Genomic DNA, 20,013 nt, shown 5'->3' on the forward strand with positions numbered 1-20,013 from the left:
AATCACAGCTTTACATCAACTGTCCAACACAGAGCACTGACACTGTTTATGTTCTGTATTCAATATATCAGAAATGTGTAATAACAGAAGTAATCTACTGTATAAAAATAATGTATAAGTAATCTGTACTAATAGAACTAATGTCATAGTATAGTAAGGGGTCAAAAATGGTCAAAAAATGTCATAGTATAGTAAGGGGTCAAAAATCACCAAAAAATGTCATAGTATAGTAAGGGGTCAAAAATCACCAAAAAATGTCATAGTATAGTAAGGCATCAAAAATCACCAAAAAATGTCATAGTATAGTATGGCATCAAAAATGGCAAAAAATGTCATAGTATAGTAAGGCATCAAAATCACCAAAAAATGTCATAGTATAGTAAGGCATCAAAAATGGTCAAAAAATGTCATAGTATAGTAAGGCATCAAAAATCACCAAAAATGCATAGTAAGTAAGGCACAAAACACAAAAATGTCATAGTATAGTAAGGGGTCAAAAATCACCAAAAAATGTCATAGTATAGTAAGGGGTCAAAAATAAAAAATGTCATAGTATAGTAAGGGGTCAAAAAAAAAATGTCATAGTATAGTAAGGCATCAAAAATGGTCAAAAAATGTCATAGTATAGTAAGGGGTCAAAATGGTCAAAAAATGTCATAGTATAGTAAGGGTCAAAAATCACCAAATGTCATAGTATAGTCAAAAATCACCAAAAATGTCATAGTATAGTAAGGCATCAAAAATCACCAAAAAAATGTCATAGTATAGTAAGGTCAAAAATGGTCAAAAAATGTCAATAGTATAGTAAGGCATCAAAATGCAAAAAATGTCATAGTATAGTAAGGCATCAAAAATCACCAAAAAATGTCATAGTATAGTAAGGGGTCAAAAAATCCCAAAAAATGTCATAGTATAGTAAGGGGTCAAAAATCTCCAAAAAATGTCATAGTATAGTATGGTCAAAATGGTCAAAAAAATGTCATAGTATAGTAAGGGGTCAAAAACAAAAAATGTCACAAAATCAAAAATGTCATAGTCCAAAAAATCAAAAAAATGTCATAGTATAGTAGGTGTCATAGTATAGTAAGGGGTCAAAAATGGTCAAAAAATGTCATAGTATAGTAAGGCATCAAAATCAAAAAATGTCATAGTATAGTAGGCATCAAGTCATAGTCAAAAATCACCAAAAATGTCATAGTATAGTAAGGGTCAAAAATGGTCAAAAAAGTCATAGTATAGTAAGGGGTCAAAATTGTCACAAAACAAAAAAATGTCATAGTATAGTATCAAGGTAAAAAAAAAAAATGTCATAGTATAGTCATCAAAAAAAAAAATGTCATAGTATAGTAAGGGGTCAAAAATCACCAAAAAATGTCATAGTATAGTAAGGGTCAAAAATCACCAAAAAATGTCATAGTATAGTAGGCATCAAAATCACCAAAAAATGTCATAGTATAGTAAGGGGTCAAAAATGGTCAAAAAATGTCATAGTATAGTAAGTCAAAAATAAAAATGTCATAGTATAGTAAGGTCAAAAATGGTAAAAAAATGTCATAGTATAGTAAGGGGTCAAAAATCACCAAAAAATGTCATAGTATAGTCAAAAATGGTATCAAAAATCAAAAAAATGTCATAGTATAGTATGGGGTCAAAAATGGTCAAAAAAATGTCATAGTATAGTAAGGCAAAAAATCAAAAAAAATGTCATAGTATAGTAAGGGGTCAAAAATGGTCAAAAAATGTCATAGTATAGTAAGGGGTCAAAAATGGTCAAAAATGTCATAGTATAGTATCAAAAATAAAAATGTCATAGTATAGTAAGGGGTCAAAAATCACCAAAAAATGTCATAGTATAGTAAGGGGTCAAAAATGGTCAAAAAAATGTCATAGTATAGTAAGGGGTCAAAAATGGTCAAAAAATGTCATAGTATAGTAAGGGTCAAAAATCACCAAAAATGTCATAGTATAGTAAGGGTCAAAAATCAAAAAAGTCATAGTATAGTAAGGCATCAAAAATCTGTCATAGTATAGTATGGCATCAAAAATGGTCAAAAAATGTCATAGTATAGTAAGGCATCAAAAATCACCAAAAAATGTCATAGTATAGTAAGGGGTCAAAAAATGTCATAGTATAGTAAGGTCAAAAAACCAAAAAATGTCATAGTATAGTAAGGTCAAAAAAAAAATGTCATAGTATAGTAAGGGGTCAAAAAGCAAAAATGTCATAGTATAGTAAAAAAATAAAAAATGTCATAGTATAGTAAGGGGTCAAAAAAAAAATGTCATAGTATATCAAAAATGTCAAAAAAATGTCATAGTATAGTAAGGGGTCAAAAATGGTCAAAAATGTCATAGTATAGTAAGGGTCAAAAAAAAAACAAAAATCACCAAAAATGTCATAGTCGTCATAGTATAGTATCAAAAATGGTCAAAAAGTCATAGTATAGTAAGGGGTCAAAAATGGTCAAAAATGTCATAGTCATAGTATAGTAAGGGGTCAAAAATCAAAAAATGTCATAGTATAGTATGGCATCAAAAAAAAAAAATGTCATAGTACAAAAGTCATAGTATAGTAAGGTCAAAAATCACCAAAAAATGTCATAGTAAGTAAAAAAAAAATGTCATAGTCAAAAATGGTCAAAAATGTCATAGTATAGTAAGGGGTCAAAAATGGTCAAAAAATGTCATAGTATAGTAAGGGGTCAAAAATGGTCAAAAAATGTCATAGTATAGTAAGGGTCAAAAATCAAAAAATGTCATAGTATAGTAAGGGTCAAAAAAAAATTCATAGTATAGTAAGGGGTCAAAATCAAAAAAAATGTCATAGTATAGTAAGGGGTCAAAAATGGTCAAAAAAATGTCATAGTATAGTAAAAAATGTCAAAAATGTCATAGTATAGTAAGGGTCAAAAAAAAAAGTCATAGTATAGTAAGGGTCAAAAATGGTCAAAAAAATGTCATAGTATAGTAAGGGGTCAAAAATCACCAAAAAATGTCATAGTATAGTAAGGCATCAAAAATCACCAAAAAATGTCATAGTATAGTAAGGTCAAAAATGGTCAAAAAATGTCATAGTATAGTAAGGTCAAAAATCACCAAAAATGTCATAGTATAGTAAGGTCAAAAATGGTCAAAAATGTCATAGTATAGTAAGGGTCATAGTATAGTATCAAAAATGAAAAATGTCATAGTATAGTAAGGGGTCAAAAATCACCAAAAAATGTCATAGTATAGTAAGGGGTCAAAAATAAAAAATGTCATAGTATAGTAAGGGTCAAAAAAAAAAATGTCATAGTATAGTATGGCATCAAAAAAAAAATGTCATAGTATAGTATCAAAAATGGTCAAAAAATGTCATAGTATAGTATCAAAAATCACCAAAAATAGGTCATCAAAAATCACCAAAAAATGTCATAGTATAGTATCAAAAATCACCAAAAAATGTCACCAAAAATCAAAAAAATGTCATAGTATAGTAAGGGGTCAAAAATGGTCAAAAAATGTCATAGTATAGTAAGGCATCAAAAACAAAAAAATGTCATAGTATAGTAAGGGTCAAAAATCACCAAAAAATGTCATAGTATAGTAAGGAGTCAAAAAACACCAAAAAATGTCATAGTATAGTAAGGCCATGAAAAATGGTCAAAAAATGTCATAGTATAGTAAGGCATGAAAAAATGAGTCAAAAAATGTCATAGTATAGTAAGGGTCATGGTCAAAAAATGTCAAAAAATGTCATAGTATAGATAAGTGGGTCAAAAATGGTCCAAAAAATGTCATAGTGTAGTAAAGGCGATCAAAAACCACAAAAATGTCAATTAGTATAGTAAGGTGTCAAAAACCACCAAAAAATGTCATAGTATAGTAAGGTGGTCAAAAATGGTCAAAAAAAATGTCATAATATAGTAACATGTAAGTAAAGTGGTCAAAAAATCACCAAAAAATGTCATAGTATAGTAAGGGGTCAAAAATGAAAAAAATGTCATAGTATAGTAAAGGGTCAAAAACCAAAAAATGTCATAGTATAGTAAGGCATGAAAAATGGTCAAAAAATGTCATAGTATAGTAAGGAGTCAAAAACCACCAAAAAATGTCATAGTATAGTAAGGCATGAAAATGGTCAAAAAATGTCATAATATAATAAGGCATGAAAAATGGTCAAAAAAATGTCATAGTATAGTAAGGAGTCAAAAACCACCAAAAAAATGTCATAGTATAGTCAGGGATCAAAAAACCACCAAAAAATGTCATAGTATAGTAAAGGGTCAAAAACCACCAAAAAAATGTCATAGTATAGTAAGGATGAAAAATGGTCAAAAATGTCATAGTATAGTCAGGGATCAAAAACCACCAAAAAATGTCATAGTATAGTAAAGGGTCAAAAACCACCAAAAAATGTCATAGTATAGTAAGGCATGAAAAATGGTCAAAAAATGTCATAATATAGTAAGGCATGAAAAATGGTCAAAAAATGTCATAGTATAGTAAGGGGTCAAAAAGTGGTCAAAAAATGTCATAATATAGTAAGGCATGAAAAATGGTCAAAAAATATCATAATATAGTATGACAAAAAATGTCATAGTATAGTAAGGCATGAAAAATGGTCAAAAAATGTCATAGTATAGTAAGGGGTCAAAAATGGTCAAAAAATGCCATAGTATAGTAAGGAGTCAAAAACCACCAAAAATGTCATAGTATAATAAGGCATGAAAAATGGTCAAAAATGTCATATTATAGTCAGGGATCAAAAACCACCAAAAAATGTCATAGTGTAGCAAGGGGTCAAAAATGGTCAAAAAATGTCATAGTATAGTAAGGGGTCAAAAATGGTCAAAAAATGTCATATTATAGTCAGGGATCAAAAACCACCAAAAAATGTCATAGTATAGTAAGGTGTCAAAAACCACCAAAAAATGTCATAGTGTAGCAAGGGGTCAAAAATGGTCAAAAAATGTCATAGTGTAGTAAGGCATGAAAAATCTTCAAAAAATATCATATTATAGTAAGGCATGAAAAATGGTCAAAAAATGTCATAGTATAGTAAGGGGTCAAAAATGGTCAAAAAATGTCATAGTGTAGTAAGGCATGAAAAATGGTCAAAAAATGTCATAGTATATTAAGGGGTCAAAAATGGTCAAAAAATGTCATAATATAGTAAGGGGTCAAAAATGGTCAAAAAATGTCATAGTATATTAAGGGGTCAAAAATGGTCAAAAAATGTCATAGTAAGGGGTCAAAAATGGTCAAAAAATGTCATAGTGTAGTAAGGCATGAAAAATGGTCAAAAAATGTCATAGTATAGTAAGGCATGAAAAATGGTCAAAAAATGTCATAGTATAGTAAGGCATGAAAAATGGTCAAAAAATGTCATAGTATAGTAAGGAGTCAAAAACCACCAAAAAATATCATAATATAGTAAGGCATGAAAAATGGTCAAAAAATGTCATAGTATAGTAAGGCATGAAAAATGGTCAAAAAATGTCATAGTATATTAAAGGGTCAAAAATGGTCAAAAAATGTCATAGTATAGTAAGGGGTCAAAAATGGTCAAAAAATGTCATAGTATAGTCAGGGATCAAAAACCACCAAAAAATGTCATAGTGTAGCAAGGGGTCAAAAATGGTCAAAAAAAAATGTCATAGTATAGTAAGGCATGAAAAATGGTCAAAAAATGTCATATTATAGTCAGGGATCAAAAACCACCAAAAATGTCATAGTGTAGCAAGGGGTCAAAAATGGTCAAAAAAAATGTCATAGTATATTAAGGGGTCAAAAATGGTCAAAAAATGTCATAGTGTAGTAAAGGATCAAAAACCACCAAAAATGTCATAGTATAGTAAGGGGTCAAAAACCACCAAAAAATGCCATAGTATAATAAGGCATGAAAAATGGTCAAAAAATGTCATAATATAGTAAGGCATGAAAAATGGTCAAAAAATATCATAATATAGTAAGGCATGAAAAATGGTCAAAAAATGTCATAGTATAGTAAGGAGTCAAAAACACCAAAAATGTCATAGTATAGTCAGGGATCAAAAACCACCAAAAAATGTCATAATATAGTATGGCATGAAAAATGGTCAAAAAATATCATAATATAGTAAGGCATGAAAAATGGTCAAAAAATGTCATAGTATAGTCAGGGATCAAAAACCACCAAAAAATGTCATAGTATATTAAGGGGTCAAAAACCACCAAAAAATGTCATAATACAACTTCTGAGTTGTGTTTCTCTATTTTTAAATTAATATCAGAATAGTTATTTTGTAATGCAGAAATGACAAATATTTCCACTTGCAGGTTGAAATTAAAATGTATAATTGAAGCTAAAAAATCCTGGGTAAAAACTACAACCCTACCCTCTGGCTACAAATATTTACTTTAATACAATATTAAACAGACCAGCAAAATATTCAGTGTTCAGAAGTATTTATTTGAGTAAGTCAGTCCCACAGCAGGGAAATTCAGTGTTGCATTAGCAGTAAAGGGTGTCGTATATACAAGACAAGATATAAAACATCATAATATATAACAATATGAATAGTAAGAACAGGACTATGTACACAGTAATAGATTGGATTTGAATACTGATATTGCACTCTTGGTGAAATGACAAACAAAATTTAACTAAACCCACAAACACTGTGTAGAGGTGTGAGTGTGTTAAATATGTGTGCGTTTATGGAAAACAAAGTTCCTTTGTCTTCAGTTGAATGTCATAATATAATAAGGCATAAAAGAGTTATAGTATTCTAAGGCATAAGATTATTAAAATAACATTTTAAAAAAGTATAATATAAAGTGCGGTGAAAATGTCACTGTATTCTGTCATTAAAAGATGTCACAAGAAAATGCAATAGCATAGGTTGTAAAAAAAAAAAAAACAGCAGTTTATTAAGTAAAAGTTGTTTTAACAAAAAACCTTATTAACCTTGAGAAATAATTAATCACTAAATAACAATAATTTAAGCAACAGTACAGTTCAAATTATTTTCATGTTTATCTATCTCTGTGAAATTTGAGAGATAACTATGAAGTAATTACAATAGGTTCTTACTCAGGGTGGGATTTGTTGGGTCTGTCTCTATAAATCCCATATTTTAAAAAGACTATGGTCTAGACCTGCTCTTTATGAAAAGTGCCTTGAGATTACTTTTGTTGTGATTTGGCGCTATACAAATAAAATTGAATCAAGTGTTTGAGAACTATTTCCAGTTATTAATGTGACTGTGATAATTTGAAAAACATCCTAACATGATACTGAATGAATTGTAAAAAGTTTAGTTTAAGTCACTGTAAATAGGTGTCAACAATGAATAAGGTCATTTTAGGGATAATAGGAATAATAGCTTTACTGATCAGTTCCTGTGATTAACACGTATTCTTGTCTCTGCAGGAGGAGAAAACAGCAGCTGAAGACCTGAAGTGGATAAAAGAAACAAAAATCAGAAGTGTTACAAAGCTGTTAGTTAGATTAAAAAAAGACCTCTAACATCTAACTGTTGTTAAAATGACACTGTTTTTCTCTACCATTTATAATGGTCTAATATGTCTTCAATAAACACCTGGGAGAACATTCAACTGCTTATGATACAACTATTTAATTAACAACTGTACTGTAAGCAACAAAATGATCACAAAGATGCTGAACAGACATGTTCATCTTTGGAAAATGTGCTCATAACTACATGAACCCTAACAAGCGCTTCCTTGTGGTCAAATGTTTGTCATTATCTTTGCATGAATTGATACTTATTGTTTTGACTTTATTAAGGTTCTAAATTTAGTTTTTTTAAGTTTAATGCTTAATTCTTAGACCAATTTTTGAAGGTTTTTACCTTATTTATCAGACCTGTTTTTTAAATGTTTTATCCTTTTTTAGACCTATTCCTTTAAGGTTTGAAACATATTTTTATTTAAGGTTTTACAGATATGTATTTATGTATAAGGTTTTCAATTTATTTATGAAAAGTTTTTTTTTTAGACATATTTAATTAAAGGGGTTTCTATTCTCTACCTCTCTGTTGTTGTTCTAATCTAGGGTTTTGTATTTTTTGTTTAATTTATATGTCTTTTGCTATACACATTTTTCAGACTTATTTTTTGCCACTACATTGTTGAAAAATACTAAGACATAGAGTTTGCAGCTGAGATAATGACAGTCAGACTGAAAAAAATAAACTAACACTGACCTTGAAATGTCTTCATGTCTGTCTCTTCTCTCTGTGATTTAATGGTTGAAGTTTGAATCCTGTGGAGAAAGACACAACAAACATTAATATAAAGATGTGACTTTTAACACATGAGAATAAAAGCACAGAGAGTCTCTGGGTATTGAACTTCAATCTGTCAAAAGATAGATAGGTAAAAGACACTAAATCTACAAAGAAACCAGAGTGTGGACTAACTGGTTCTCAAGTAATCAGAACTAGTCCAAGAGTTAAATTTACTTTATACGCAAAGACAGAAGAAGCTCATATTCACACAACAGCAGTGGAGACAAATGTTTTTCCCTCCAAAATCAGTTAAAATTTGTACTAAATTTGGTTACTTCTATTAACCAAATTTAGTTCAAAATGATGTTTCTAGTGTGAAACCAAACTGAATATATTCCTCACGCTTTGATTTACGGTACCTATGAGAAAGACAGAGTGAGGGAGAGACAGAGATGGAGAGAACACGTGAGCAAGAAAGACACAGAGAAGGATGTAGAAAGAATTAGAAAGAATAAAGCGGGGTACACACCAAAAGATAATTGGGACAATTATCGACCCAAATCCCCCCTCCTGATCAAGGCCAGCAAAGGTCTGATTATCGGTTGGTTCTAAGGATGATCTTGTCAGATTGTTCTGTGGTGTGAGGTGTGTTCAGAGTGATTTTACCATCCCTGATCTGCTCCGAAGACGACCAGGGCTGACCTGATAAATATTGAACATGCTCAAAATTTCTGTACAGAAATCCTGTTGTGCGGGGGGGACACAGAGGAAAGCTGAGCATGCACTCTGGGGATTGTCATGTGGAACGGAACAATATCCAATCAGGAAGTAAAGTGACTGAAGATGGAAGCACAACAAACAAGAGACATCATCATCCGCCATGTTTGTTTAGTCTAAAGTTGTGAGATTTGGAGTTCTGAGAGTCCAGACTCTGGTTTTTAGTGGTTAATCTGTTTATGTGTGGTGTGTTGGTCTTCTCACTTCACATCACACACTATAAGAACAAAACTGTGAAATCTGACATTATCTCACATTTAAAAAATCTGTTAGTGTGAGCCAGGCTTAAGAGAGTGAGGAACAAGAGCGAAGGAGATTGAGACAGAGAGCTGATGTTTAAATTCTTCATTTTCTTTGAACTGTACATTCATGAACTATGTAAATAAAATTTAATGAGTGAAGTCTTTTTGTGACAAATCAAACTAATTAGACTTAAGACCAATTACTGAAGACATATAATTTAATGTCAGTGCTCTGTGTTGGACAGGTGATGTAAAGCTGTTTGTGAATTACCTGCATTACCTCTGTCCTGGTCTCAAAGAACTTCTTTAGTGTACGAAGACTCTCTGTGATGATGGACGAAGTGGTGACACCTGGGGGTAATAAAAAGAGAAACATACAAAGGAAAATGATCAATACACTATAACCTATTCCTCGTCAATAGTTTAACCCCAAAACAACACAAATATTCAATGTTACAGTCGAAACAGAACATTTTCCAAACATTACAGGAGTATCTCAGATAATGGGATGTTTACTGTCACATATGACAAGAAAAAGCATCATATCTTTAGGAATCAATAACAATAAATATTTGGTAAAAAATTAACTAAAATTATTATCTCAAAACTTACATTTCTATATTAATTGGTATAATTTATGTTACTGAGAAATGCATAATAAAAACTTTCACCTAAGTACATTTTTGAAAGCAGGTTTTAACTTTTGGTATTTTTAAATATACTTCAGACCACAAGCAGAAAATTAACTGACAACTATTTTGAGTTTTTAAAAAATATTATAACTAGAACTGCTTTCTGACAATTTATAGAAATGATTAATCAGTTATTATATTATTCAACACCAAACTTATTAAATACCAAGGATTTAAACAATAACCTTGTTATTATCATTAATAATTAAGTTCATCAACATATTTTCCCAAATCTTTAGGACACATACCTGTTTGGTTTGTGAGGTGAGAGCTGGTGTTTCTGTCCAGGCTGCAGCAGCTGAACCAGTAAAGCACGACACCTGAAAAATAAAGAACCATTAATTAATTATAAAGAATAGTTCGCCTCCAAAACCTGAACAGTGAAAACTAAACACTAGAGCTTTGACAATCACAGTTTGAGATTTGAGGTGAATAAATTAATTATGTTACTAGAATACTACTACTAGAAAACTGCATTGATCTCAGAGAGAAAGAATTGTGGAGGAGCACAGACTTAAAATCTAGTTTTCAAGCTTGTATTTAAGTCAAAGTCTCAAATAACCACAAACAAAGTCGCAAAACGATCACAATGACATGCTTAACTGCCATGCTGAAACACAAAATGACCACAAAGAAACGTTAAATGGACAAGACAAAAAACTACGAAGACACAACACCATGCAAAACAACCCCAATGAAGCTAACCATGAGTAGATGTAAAACAGCCAGCTAGAGACGCCACCACAGGTAGACACAAAATGATCACATTGACATGATAATCCGCCATAAAACAGACTTAAAATGACCAAACTGGAGCACAGCAACACTTCATTTAAAGATAAGGCTGATGCTAATGCTCGAAGCTGATGCTAACCCTCGTCAGTAATGCTAATGCTAACACCCAGGTTCAAAAGAGTCAGCTAGAAGTAAATATAAAATCACCACAAATGGCCACAAACCGATGATAAATTTATGATAAACCACCATAAACTGGGTTAAAAATGACCAGGATGGAACACAAGATGACAAAGAGGTGCAAAATGTCGGTTAAGTGAACACAAATACAAACAGGGATTTACACATATAACCAAAAGCCCACTGTGGTATCATTCGTCCATGTTAGGTGCCCACAACTCGTATCAGGGACGCCTCAGTCACATAAACTCAAACACACTCTTACCCACGCGATACAACCGACTGATTACAGAATTAAACGATATCATTACAAGGTCATGCTAATGCTAACGCTCTCCGATATTAACGGAGATGCTAACGCTAGCCGCTAACTGTTCGCCTTACCTTCGCGCCTTGAGTGTGTTCAGCGTCCAGTCTCACTCATGTTCGACCAAAAAAACAGCTCCAGAGTTTGTTTTAGCATCCAGGCCTCTCCGGTAACGACGCTTTCTCGCAGTACTGGCAAACAGAAGCAAACGGTCAGACTTGGTTTAAGTTTGTCTTCCGGCTTCCTCTCTCCGCCCCTCTGTGCCCCGCCCAGGAGACGCGTCATCAGTGTAGGAAATCTGCAGGTGAAACCTCTTTACTTGGAAACGTTTTTTGACAAACTGGACATGAGCCACATGGAATTCGCATGCTCCTCTTACACTTATGTATACTGTAGTTAGTTACAGCAACTTTATTGCCCCTGATAGTGTTTTTTTTTTTTTTTTTTACAGTCCTTCATTGGCGCCTGCAGGCGGCGGTGGAGGAGAAGATGATCAGTATCCCCGGAAACTTCAGGTGGATGTACTGCAGGTCCAGCTTCATCACCACAGCCACCCCATCCCTGATCTTCTCTACAAGATGAGGATTTACCACACTGAGACAGTTTAATCCTTGAATAAATAGATAAAAGTGAACGGATGAGAGGTTTAATGAACTTAAATCACCATAGACTGTATATAAAAAGATAAGACACTGCACAGACCACATAAGTTATCACATAAGGTAAATGAGGTAAATGATTCATGAATTTAAAATACACAGAAGAAAACTGGTGAGAGTTATGAAAAGTCAGCTAGTGTCATATCAGTGAATCCTTGCAAGGCTAATATATTAATTAAAAATACCTTTGAGAACAAAAGCTGACAGATGACTGATAAATGCAACACTGAACCACAAAATCAACATATACTGTGTGTAAATGAAGACTCGCCTTGGAGTCAGTAATTCAGTTTTACCTTGACTGTTACTGTGTCCAACAACATAGCTGAGACGGAGGGTGGGTTTAACATAGGTGCTTAATTAAGTGTTAATGTAAAGTTTATGCTCTGGGATACATTACTGCTTCTGAATGAAGCCTGTATGACCATCAGAGGCAAGGTGAGAAGAAGAAGAAGTTTTCATCCCTGCTCTCTTTTTTTATTTGATTCCACCAAACACAGTGTTTTGATCTCAGAGGTTCAGCTGCAGGAATGCTGTCAGTCCTGAATGATGCAAGGTAAATCAGAGCAGCAGAGAGAAAATCACTTGATAATGTCACCTAATTGCAGACTTGTTCTGGATGATGATTAACACTTGAACAACGTGCACATGTTTGTATTTTTAGTCTCCCAAGATACTGATACAACCGGACTTTTGTAAAGAGAATAAGCAGAGATTAAACACAAAAGATGAAGTCTCAGTTCAACACACATCTGTGGTGGTTATTAGGTTCTAAATCTAAAAATAAAACATTTCGAACACATTTAAGCCCCTTATTCTGACCTAAACACAAAGAGAAGATGTTTCACTGGTGAACTGGTTGCAGTAAGTGCTATCCCAGTCTATTACAACATAGAAATATCTTAATAAAACTTTAGAAACTTAAACACACAATATATGAATACAAGATAAGTTGGTTCCAGGATTAAAACTCAAAACACAAGATTTGAAGCTGTTATTACTCTCAAACTAACTGACTGGTGTTAATAAATAATGTTACACAGAGCAGTCTGATTAAATCATTCTGACGCTGCTGAAGAGTTAAATGCATCAGTGAATGATCATTTTAAAATGATCACATTTCAAAAGTTATTACTTGAGAAACACTGTACATTAGAAGCATCTTAAAAGTGTATAATATTTTATGTTTTTGAACTAACTACTTCCTGCTTCCTTCTTTTCAGTGTTAGGTTGTTTCTGTTGAAGTGCCTTGTAGTTCTGGTGAAGAGCCCCTCAGTGTGACACCAGCAGAAGTGAGGAGGACCCTCCAGAGGATTAACCCCCGCAAAGCTGCTGGTCCCGACAACATCCCTGGATGGGTGCTGAAGGGCTGTGCACACCAGCTCACAAAGGTGCTGACGGACATCTTTAACACCTCTCTCAAACAGGCGGCGGTCACCACCTGCCTGAAGACTGCCACGATCATCCCCATCCCCAAAATGTCCACAGTAACAGGCCTGAATGACTATCGGCCGGTAGCCCTCACCCTGATAGTCATGAAATGCTTTGAGAGACTCGTCATGTCCCGCATTAAAGACTCCATCGACATCACTGTGGACCCGCACCAGTATGCTTATAGGAAAAACCAATTCACAGAGGACGCCATCTCCTCTGTGGTCCACACAACCCTCACCCACTTAGAGAATAAGGACTCCTATGTTTGCCTGCTCTTTGTGGACTTCACCTCAGCTTTTAATACAATCATACCACAGACCCTAATCCAGAAACTAAATACACTTGGACTGAGCTCCACCCTGTGCAACTGGGTCTTAGACTTCCTAACAGACAGGCCGCAGTCTGTGAGGATCCACGATGTCTCCTCCTCCCCCATCACCCTCAGCACCAGCTCCCCCCAGGGCTGAGCCCCCTCCCGTTCACCCTGCTCACACACGACTGCTCAGCGAGACACCCGAGCTGTTTGATTGTGGTTGGACGCATTATCAACAATGACGACTCCAACTACAGGCAGGAGGTGGAACAGCTGGAGGGTTGGTGCAGAGACAACAACCTCTGTATCAATGTGTAGAAGACCAAGGGGATGATCGTGGACTTCAGGAGGGGCAGACACCTCCCTCCTCCCCTGCACATTGGAGGGACTGCAGTTGAAGAGGTCTCCAGCTTCAGGTACCTGAGCGTACACATCTCTGACGACCTCACCTGGAGCACCGACACTTCCTGCCTGATTAGGAAGGCACATCAGCGCCTCTACTTCCTTAGGGGGCTGAGGCGCGCCAGACTGGGGAACTCAACATCATCGTATGGCACAGCAGCTGCTCGGCAGCAGAGAAGAAAGCTCTGCAGAGGGTGGTGAAAGCTGCACAAAGGACTGTGGGACGCAGCCTATCCACCACCACAGATATCTACACCGCCAGATGCAGGAAACGGGCCACCTGCACTTAACTTTGCTGTCACTTTAACTTTTTGAACACTTCCTCAATGGTAGAGGACTTTGGATATTGTTGTTGTGTCATGTCATTTCATTTATTTCCTTTTTCTATATTTATATTACTGCATATTCTATTTTATACTTAGTTAGTTATTTATTCTGTAATTGGCTTGCACTGGGACCAGAGTATCCTATTTCGTTTCACTTTCACTTACAACAAAACTGCAAGTCAAGTCTTTAGTCTAGTTTTTAATAAATAACAAACAAAGAACAATTATCATGCATCGGGCAACATGAAGGGTTATTGCAGTGATATATAGTGTAACTATTTGCACTACTTTAATTTGTACTCTCTGCAGCTCCCCTCAGCTTCACAATGAGTTTCAGTTGTTTGAACTCTCAGTATTAACACGTACACACACTGGTGCTGCCCCACCCTTTAAACTTCAACCCACATTCTATCCTGTATATGAAATGAAACTTGGCACAAAACAACAGATTGTGCAAAATGATTGGCCAACAGAGGGATATATAAATGCAACACACAACCACTGTCCTCACACCCTTTAATGTCTTCTCTACTGGGGACACACACAGATCCAGTAGGGAAAGGACAAAAACTAGAAAAAGGAAAGAAAGAAAAGCCACCCAAGCAGGGGTAGACAAACCTTGTTAGCTACAGAAAAAGTGACTTTGTACAACTTATCAACCAGTAAGTTTTCTTTTTTACAAGTAACCTTCCTGACTGACAAACTTTGTCTACCCCTGCTTGGGTGGGTTACAAAAGCTGCGGGCCATTCTTGGTAAGTCACAACTTTAAATTCTCTACTTGATTTTCAAAATGTGTAGTGTTTTGTATGTAGCAGTGCATTAATGTGTAAAACTGGCCTTGGTTTTGTTTAACAAACATGATATAACTGATTTGTACTGTATAATGCTGTCAGACATGAGTACCACTGTTTTCATTTTTATCATTAATCTACACGCATTTTTCTCTCTAGGCTCTGCACCCAACAATCCCACCATGCAGGTAACTGGTTCCTCAGCCCTTTATCAGAGTCCAGCTGTTGGCTGGACATTTAAACATTTCCAGCTGATTACTTTATTCATGTTTCAAGTCACATCACCGTCACTTTTTATATATTTTATACAACTTTTAACCAGATGAGGGATTTTAGTCATCGAGCACTTATGACTAATGAATTATAACATAAAACAAAGTAATAAAGTAATAAGCAATGTGACATTTTACAACTCTGTCAGCAAGGATTTTTATCTCTACTTATCTACACACTGGTCATTCAGGTAACTGGTGCCTCTACCATTCATATTAAAAATATCAGCAAGGGTAACATGATTGAAAACACTGACAGTTGATGGTAGATACTGAATTATTACATCAATATTGAAATTATTTGTGACATGTTTGTAAACCAAATTAGGAGACCTGGAACAATCTACAACCCATTAGGCTACTTCTAAGAACATCATTTAGCCTCAGTTTTATATGTGCACTTTGTAATAGATAGGAAATAAATCAACTTGTTTTCTCATTAAGTCGGACAGAAGCAGACAACAAGTTCCAGAGATACTTGAGAGAGAGGAGATGTCTTCAACCAGCTCCACCACAGCAGAGCTCCTTTCACCTCAAAGGTATACTGAGAAATGAAAATGCTGTTTTTACTCCATCTAGTTAAAACTTAATTCAAGTTATCTCAAACATTTCTCTAAAGTTTGACAGTGACATTAACATGCCACCACAACTTTGTGTTAGACAACTTACTCTAATCCAGCTTTGTCAAAATCTTCTTCAGAGCTCCACTGAACATCTCTGAAGCCAACAACAGCTCCTCTGAGCTCGACAAAGATTCCCATCTCCATCCTTTGAGTCCTCAGCCCCGTGATGCCACCCACAGCAGTGAAGGATCACGGATAATGTAAGTATGAAACAGCCTTTGTAGGACAGAACACACACATGGACATGTAGTACCTAATATTGTTGTTCATTTCAAATGAAATATACTTAATAGAGAAGAAATGAATTTTGCAGTTTTATGAATGACACAATGAATTAATGAATTTTTCACACTGTCAGAGAGGTGCTGATTCATTCCTATATTTAAGTGTTGTTGTACTGGACTCTGCTTTATTGAGTGGTAATACAGTTTTGTTTTTTATTTTTTTTTCAACTAGTGCTAGCAGTGTAATCTTGCCTAAACTTTGGACTGAGTAAAGGACTAAGGATAGTGTCCCTCCTTCCCTTTAGGAGGGGCCAGTCTGAATAGCAGGAGAAATTATAGCTGTTACAATGTATATGTGGGTATTTATGGCTGACTTGGAAAAAAGTGAACTCGTCATTTCATCTTTTTTCAGGGGGAGGAAAAGGAGTTCCCAGAAAAGAAAAAGCTCAGAAGAAAACAATTCTGGAAAATATTTTAAATATTCTGAAAGAGAGATAGAAAATTGTATATTCTGGCATAGATTCACAAAACATATCAATAGTATTGTGTTTCATCATGAAAACATTTCCCAGATTTTTTCTCTAGTGACAAAAACAAAAAAACTTAATACTAAACTTTTATTGGCTGTTGAAAAATTGTACCCCATTCAAACCAGCACTAAAAATTTGGAATATGTTTCATCTGCACTTAAAAGTGAAGAAGTAAAGAAACGCTGGGATGAAATGACAAAACAAAATCAAACTGAAATTTTCAATAAAGAAATGGAACATTATTCAGCTTTAAAAAACGAATTAGTTGATAAAGCAGAACATGTGCCTTTTGAAAAACAGTTTGCATTTGCCATTGTTGTTATGGAAGATGAATGCAGAATATTTCCTGTGGTTTTTCCACAACATAAACATGAGACCCCAAATCTGGATATTACACAACACAGCGAGGAAATTTTAATTGGTCAACTTGATGAGTTCTTTCCCCAAAACAGAATTAAACTGAAATCTGTTTTTATGTATACATACCACAGCCCATGTTTAGAGAGGACAGGCAACACAGAGTGTTGTATGTTTAAACTGTTAGACAAAGCCAATGAGTGGAATGAAAAATATGGAACTCTCTTATATGTAGCATTCACAAAGCTTTGGGGATTAAATGATCCAAATTATTTAAAAAAACAGAAATCTACAAATAAATCAGACCCGTGCAGTGATTTTTATCAGTTACTTATACAAAAATACAAAAGGAGAGCGCTTCAAATTGGACACTACAAATTTTAGAAAAAATCCTGATATCTTCCACACAATCTCAAAAGTTGGAAGAGAACAAAAAGTAAAATATCATGAAAGTATAAAATATACTCTGGATAGTCTTTTGGCAGAGGCAGAAAACCTCTGTACACGTGATGAACATTTGCAAAGTGGTACAAACATAATCGAGAGATTAATTTTTGAAGAACACCAAAAAGAAATTCAAAAAAAGTTCCTGAAAAAATGGAATGACATAGTGGATAACAGTGCAAATGTTTTCATAAAAGAGCAATCAAATGCTGAATTTAACATAAAGAGAGTTCTATATTTTCAGGATTTGTTGGGTCCCAGCAGCCCATTACAGCTTCTGCACATTTCTGAGGAGACTTTAAAAAGAAAAAAAGATGAAGAAGGCATAATAATAAATATTATACACAGAATAAAAGAAACAATCTCAGTTGATAAGAAACAACTAGAATTACCACCCTGCAGCTGTACGCCTTCAACCCACATAGAAACAAAAAACACTGTATGAATATAGAATCTTTTCTTTAAGTACTGAATCTGTTTTGGAAATTATAAATCGTTTTTCATTTTACAGTGATTAAAAAAAACGTAAAGTCTATTTAAAATCAAATTAATAATGTAAAAAACAGTGGTTGGACCAAATGTGTTTAGATCTCTAATTACTTCTGTAACTCAAGTATACCTGGATCTTTGTTGTCTGCTCTGCTCTGATCTTTCGGGAATAAAAAATGTTCCCCCTAAGGCTCTGTGTGCTTTGTTTTGTTTGTTAATGACATTAAAGCAGTGATGTTAAAGTGAGACCTGAACGTAGCAGAGCCAGACTCACTCAGAGGTATACGGACTGAAAGAGGGGAAGCTAAACTTTAAACTCTTCCACTGGTTGGCTCTCTCCTCCTCCTTTGTTTTCTCTCCAGGTGCTAACAAGTCAGACTGGTTCCCACTTGTTGCAGTTCATTCTCTCACACTCATTCACCCTGCTCTCAGCTTGTCTGAGCTGTTGTTGTACCATTGACGTATGAAGGTAGAAGGTAATAAGGTTGGACAATAGGTTAGCTGAGGGCACCCTTCAGATTTCACATCAACTTTTTGTCTAGACATGCTAAGTTTATTGGCTGGTGCCACCTCTGTTATCATTTTTGTAAAATTCAGTTTTAGATAACAAAGTTAGTTTTTTTGTTTAAGTTAGGTAGAGGTTAGGCTAAGTTTTGTTTTGTTGATTTCATTTTATTTGGTTCCACCACTTTGTCCCATCTTTCCCCACATTTTGAAAACCTACACCTACTAATCATTCAGTGGAAGAGAATTTTAATGTGAATCCTCCATGTAAAGTATCATGTGATTTCCCTGAAATCCTCTCAGGTGCTGTAATCAACTTTGAGTCGATCAGGACTGACAACATTCCTACAGCTAAATCGTTAACATCAAACCATTGTGTTTGGATAAACATTTCCAAACAGAGACCGAAAGCAAACACCAGGAACCACTATTTAATACAGTCTGTCACAACACAAGAAGCTATTTGATTGAGAGGCAACATGTTACAGAGGATTTGTCTATAGAAAATGTCATGTGTTGTAAATACTGTGATTATGTCATAAATAAAATTGATTTCACTTTGTATCAGCTTACTTTCATCCATTTAACACCCCGGGGCATGATACTGTATAGTGGATGACTTGTGATATCAAAAAAGAGCAGTTTGTGTTAGTAGGTGAGGATAAGATACACTATAAAAAAAATTAAACACATTGTGTAAAAAAAATCATAAAATTTACAAAATGTGTGGTTCAAATATAGTTAAAACTAAATGTAAAACTGAACAGAAAACATCAAAACAATCTGTCTGTCTTTATGGGAAACAGACGACAAGTGATCAGCATTGCCTAAATTACACAATTTTGCACAAACTATATTTTCTTTCACATGTTCAGCAGGGAAATTCATACAAAATTTTGAACTAAATATTTGGTTGCTTTGAAAAAACATTGAGGTGTGTCATTTATTGATATATAGTAGATATGGTGGATTAGAAACAGGCATTAATTTTTCCCTTCAGAAAATGTGTGTCATTGTGAAACCATGTTTAGCGCTGTTAGTCAGACATTTATTTTCACTGCTGTTGTTTCATGCCTTTTTTCAAGTCTGATCACAGTTTGAACCACATTTGTTACATAACATAACAAATGCTGTTTTTCAGTTCATCTGAAGGGGAAGGTCCAACTCAGTGTAGCTGTACTGTGACTGTGTCCAGCAACAAACTACGTTTTCTGCATAGCTGAGACGGAGGGTGGGTTTAACATAGGTGCTTAATAATAGTGTTAATAGAATGGAAATCATGTTTTATTTGGAGAATTAAGGTGAACTGGTTGCAGTAAGTGCTATCCCAGTCTATTACAACATAGAAATATCTTAATAAAACTTTAGAAACTTAAACACACAATATATGAATACAAGATAAGTTGGTTCCAGGATTAAAACTCAAAACACAAGATTTGAAGCTGTTATTACTCTCAAACTAACTGACTGGTGTTAATAAATAATGTTACACAGA

At 34.2% G+C, this 20,013-nt stretch overlaps 1 protein-coding gene and 1 long non-coding RNA gene across 2 annotated transcripts; one reads left to right on the forward strand and one right to left on the reverse strand.

Annotated features, from left to right (window-relative positions):
• Positions 1-6,412: 6,412 nt before the first annotated feature.
• On the reverse strand, positions 6,413-11,725 carry LOC127142737 (uncharacterized). Its single transcript, XR_007813769.1, has 5 exons — positions 11,227-11,725; positions 10,176-10,247; positions 9,507-9,586; positions 8,193-8,251; positions 6,413-7,420 (listed from the first exon to the last, which is right to left on the reverse strand). It is a non-coding gene; the product is annotated as an uncharacterized LOC127142737 (long non-coding RNA).
• A 3,049-nt stretch (positions 11,726-14,774) lies between these two features.
• On the forward strand, positions 14,775-18,200 carry LOC108899242 (uncharacterized). Its single transcript, XM_018699583.2, has 5 exons — positions 14,775-15,036; positions 15,235-15,263; positions 15,792-15,886; positions 16,048-16,170; positions 16,607-18,200. Exons 2-5 carry the CDS (start codon positions 15,258-15,260, stop codon positions 17,463-17,465), a joined length of 1,083 nt encoding a protein of 360 aa, XP_018555099.1. The 5' UTR covers positions 14,775-15,036; positions 15,235-15,257; the 3' UTR covers positions 17,466-18,200.
• The last annotated feature ends 1,813 nt before the right edge of the window (positions 18,201-20,013 follow it).

This window comes from Lates calcarifer, linkage group LG8 (genome assembly GCF_001640805.2).
Source record: "Lates calcarifer isolate ASB-BC8 linkage group LG8, TLL_Latcal_v3, whole genome shotgun sequence".
In the NCBI taxonomy this organism is placed as follows: Eukaryota; Metazoa; Chordata; class Actinopteri; family Centropomidae; genus Lates; species Lates calcarifer.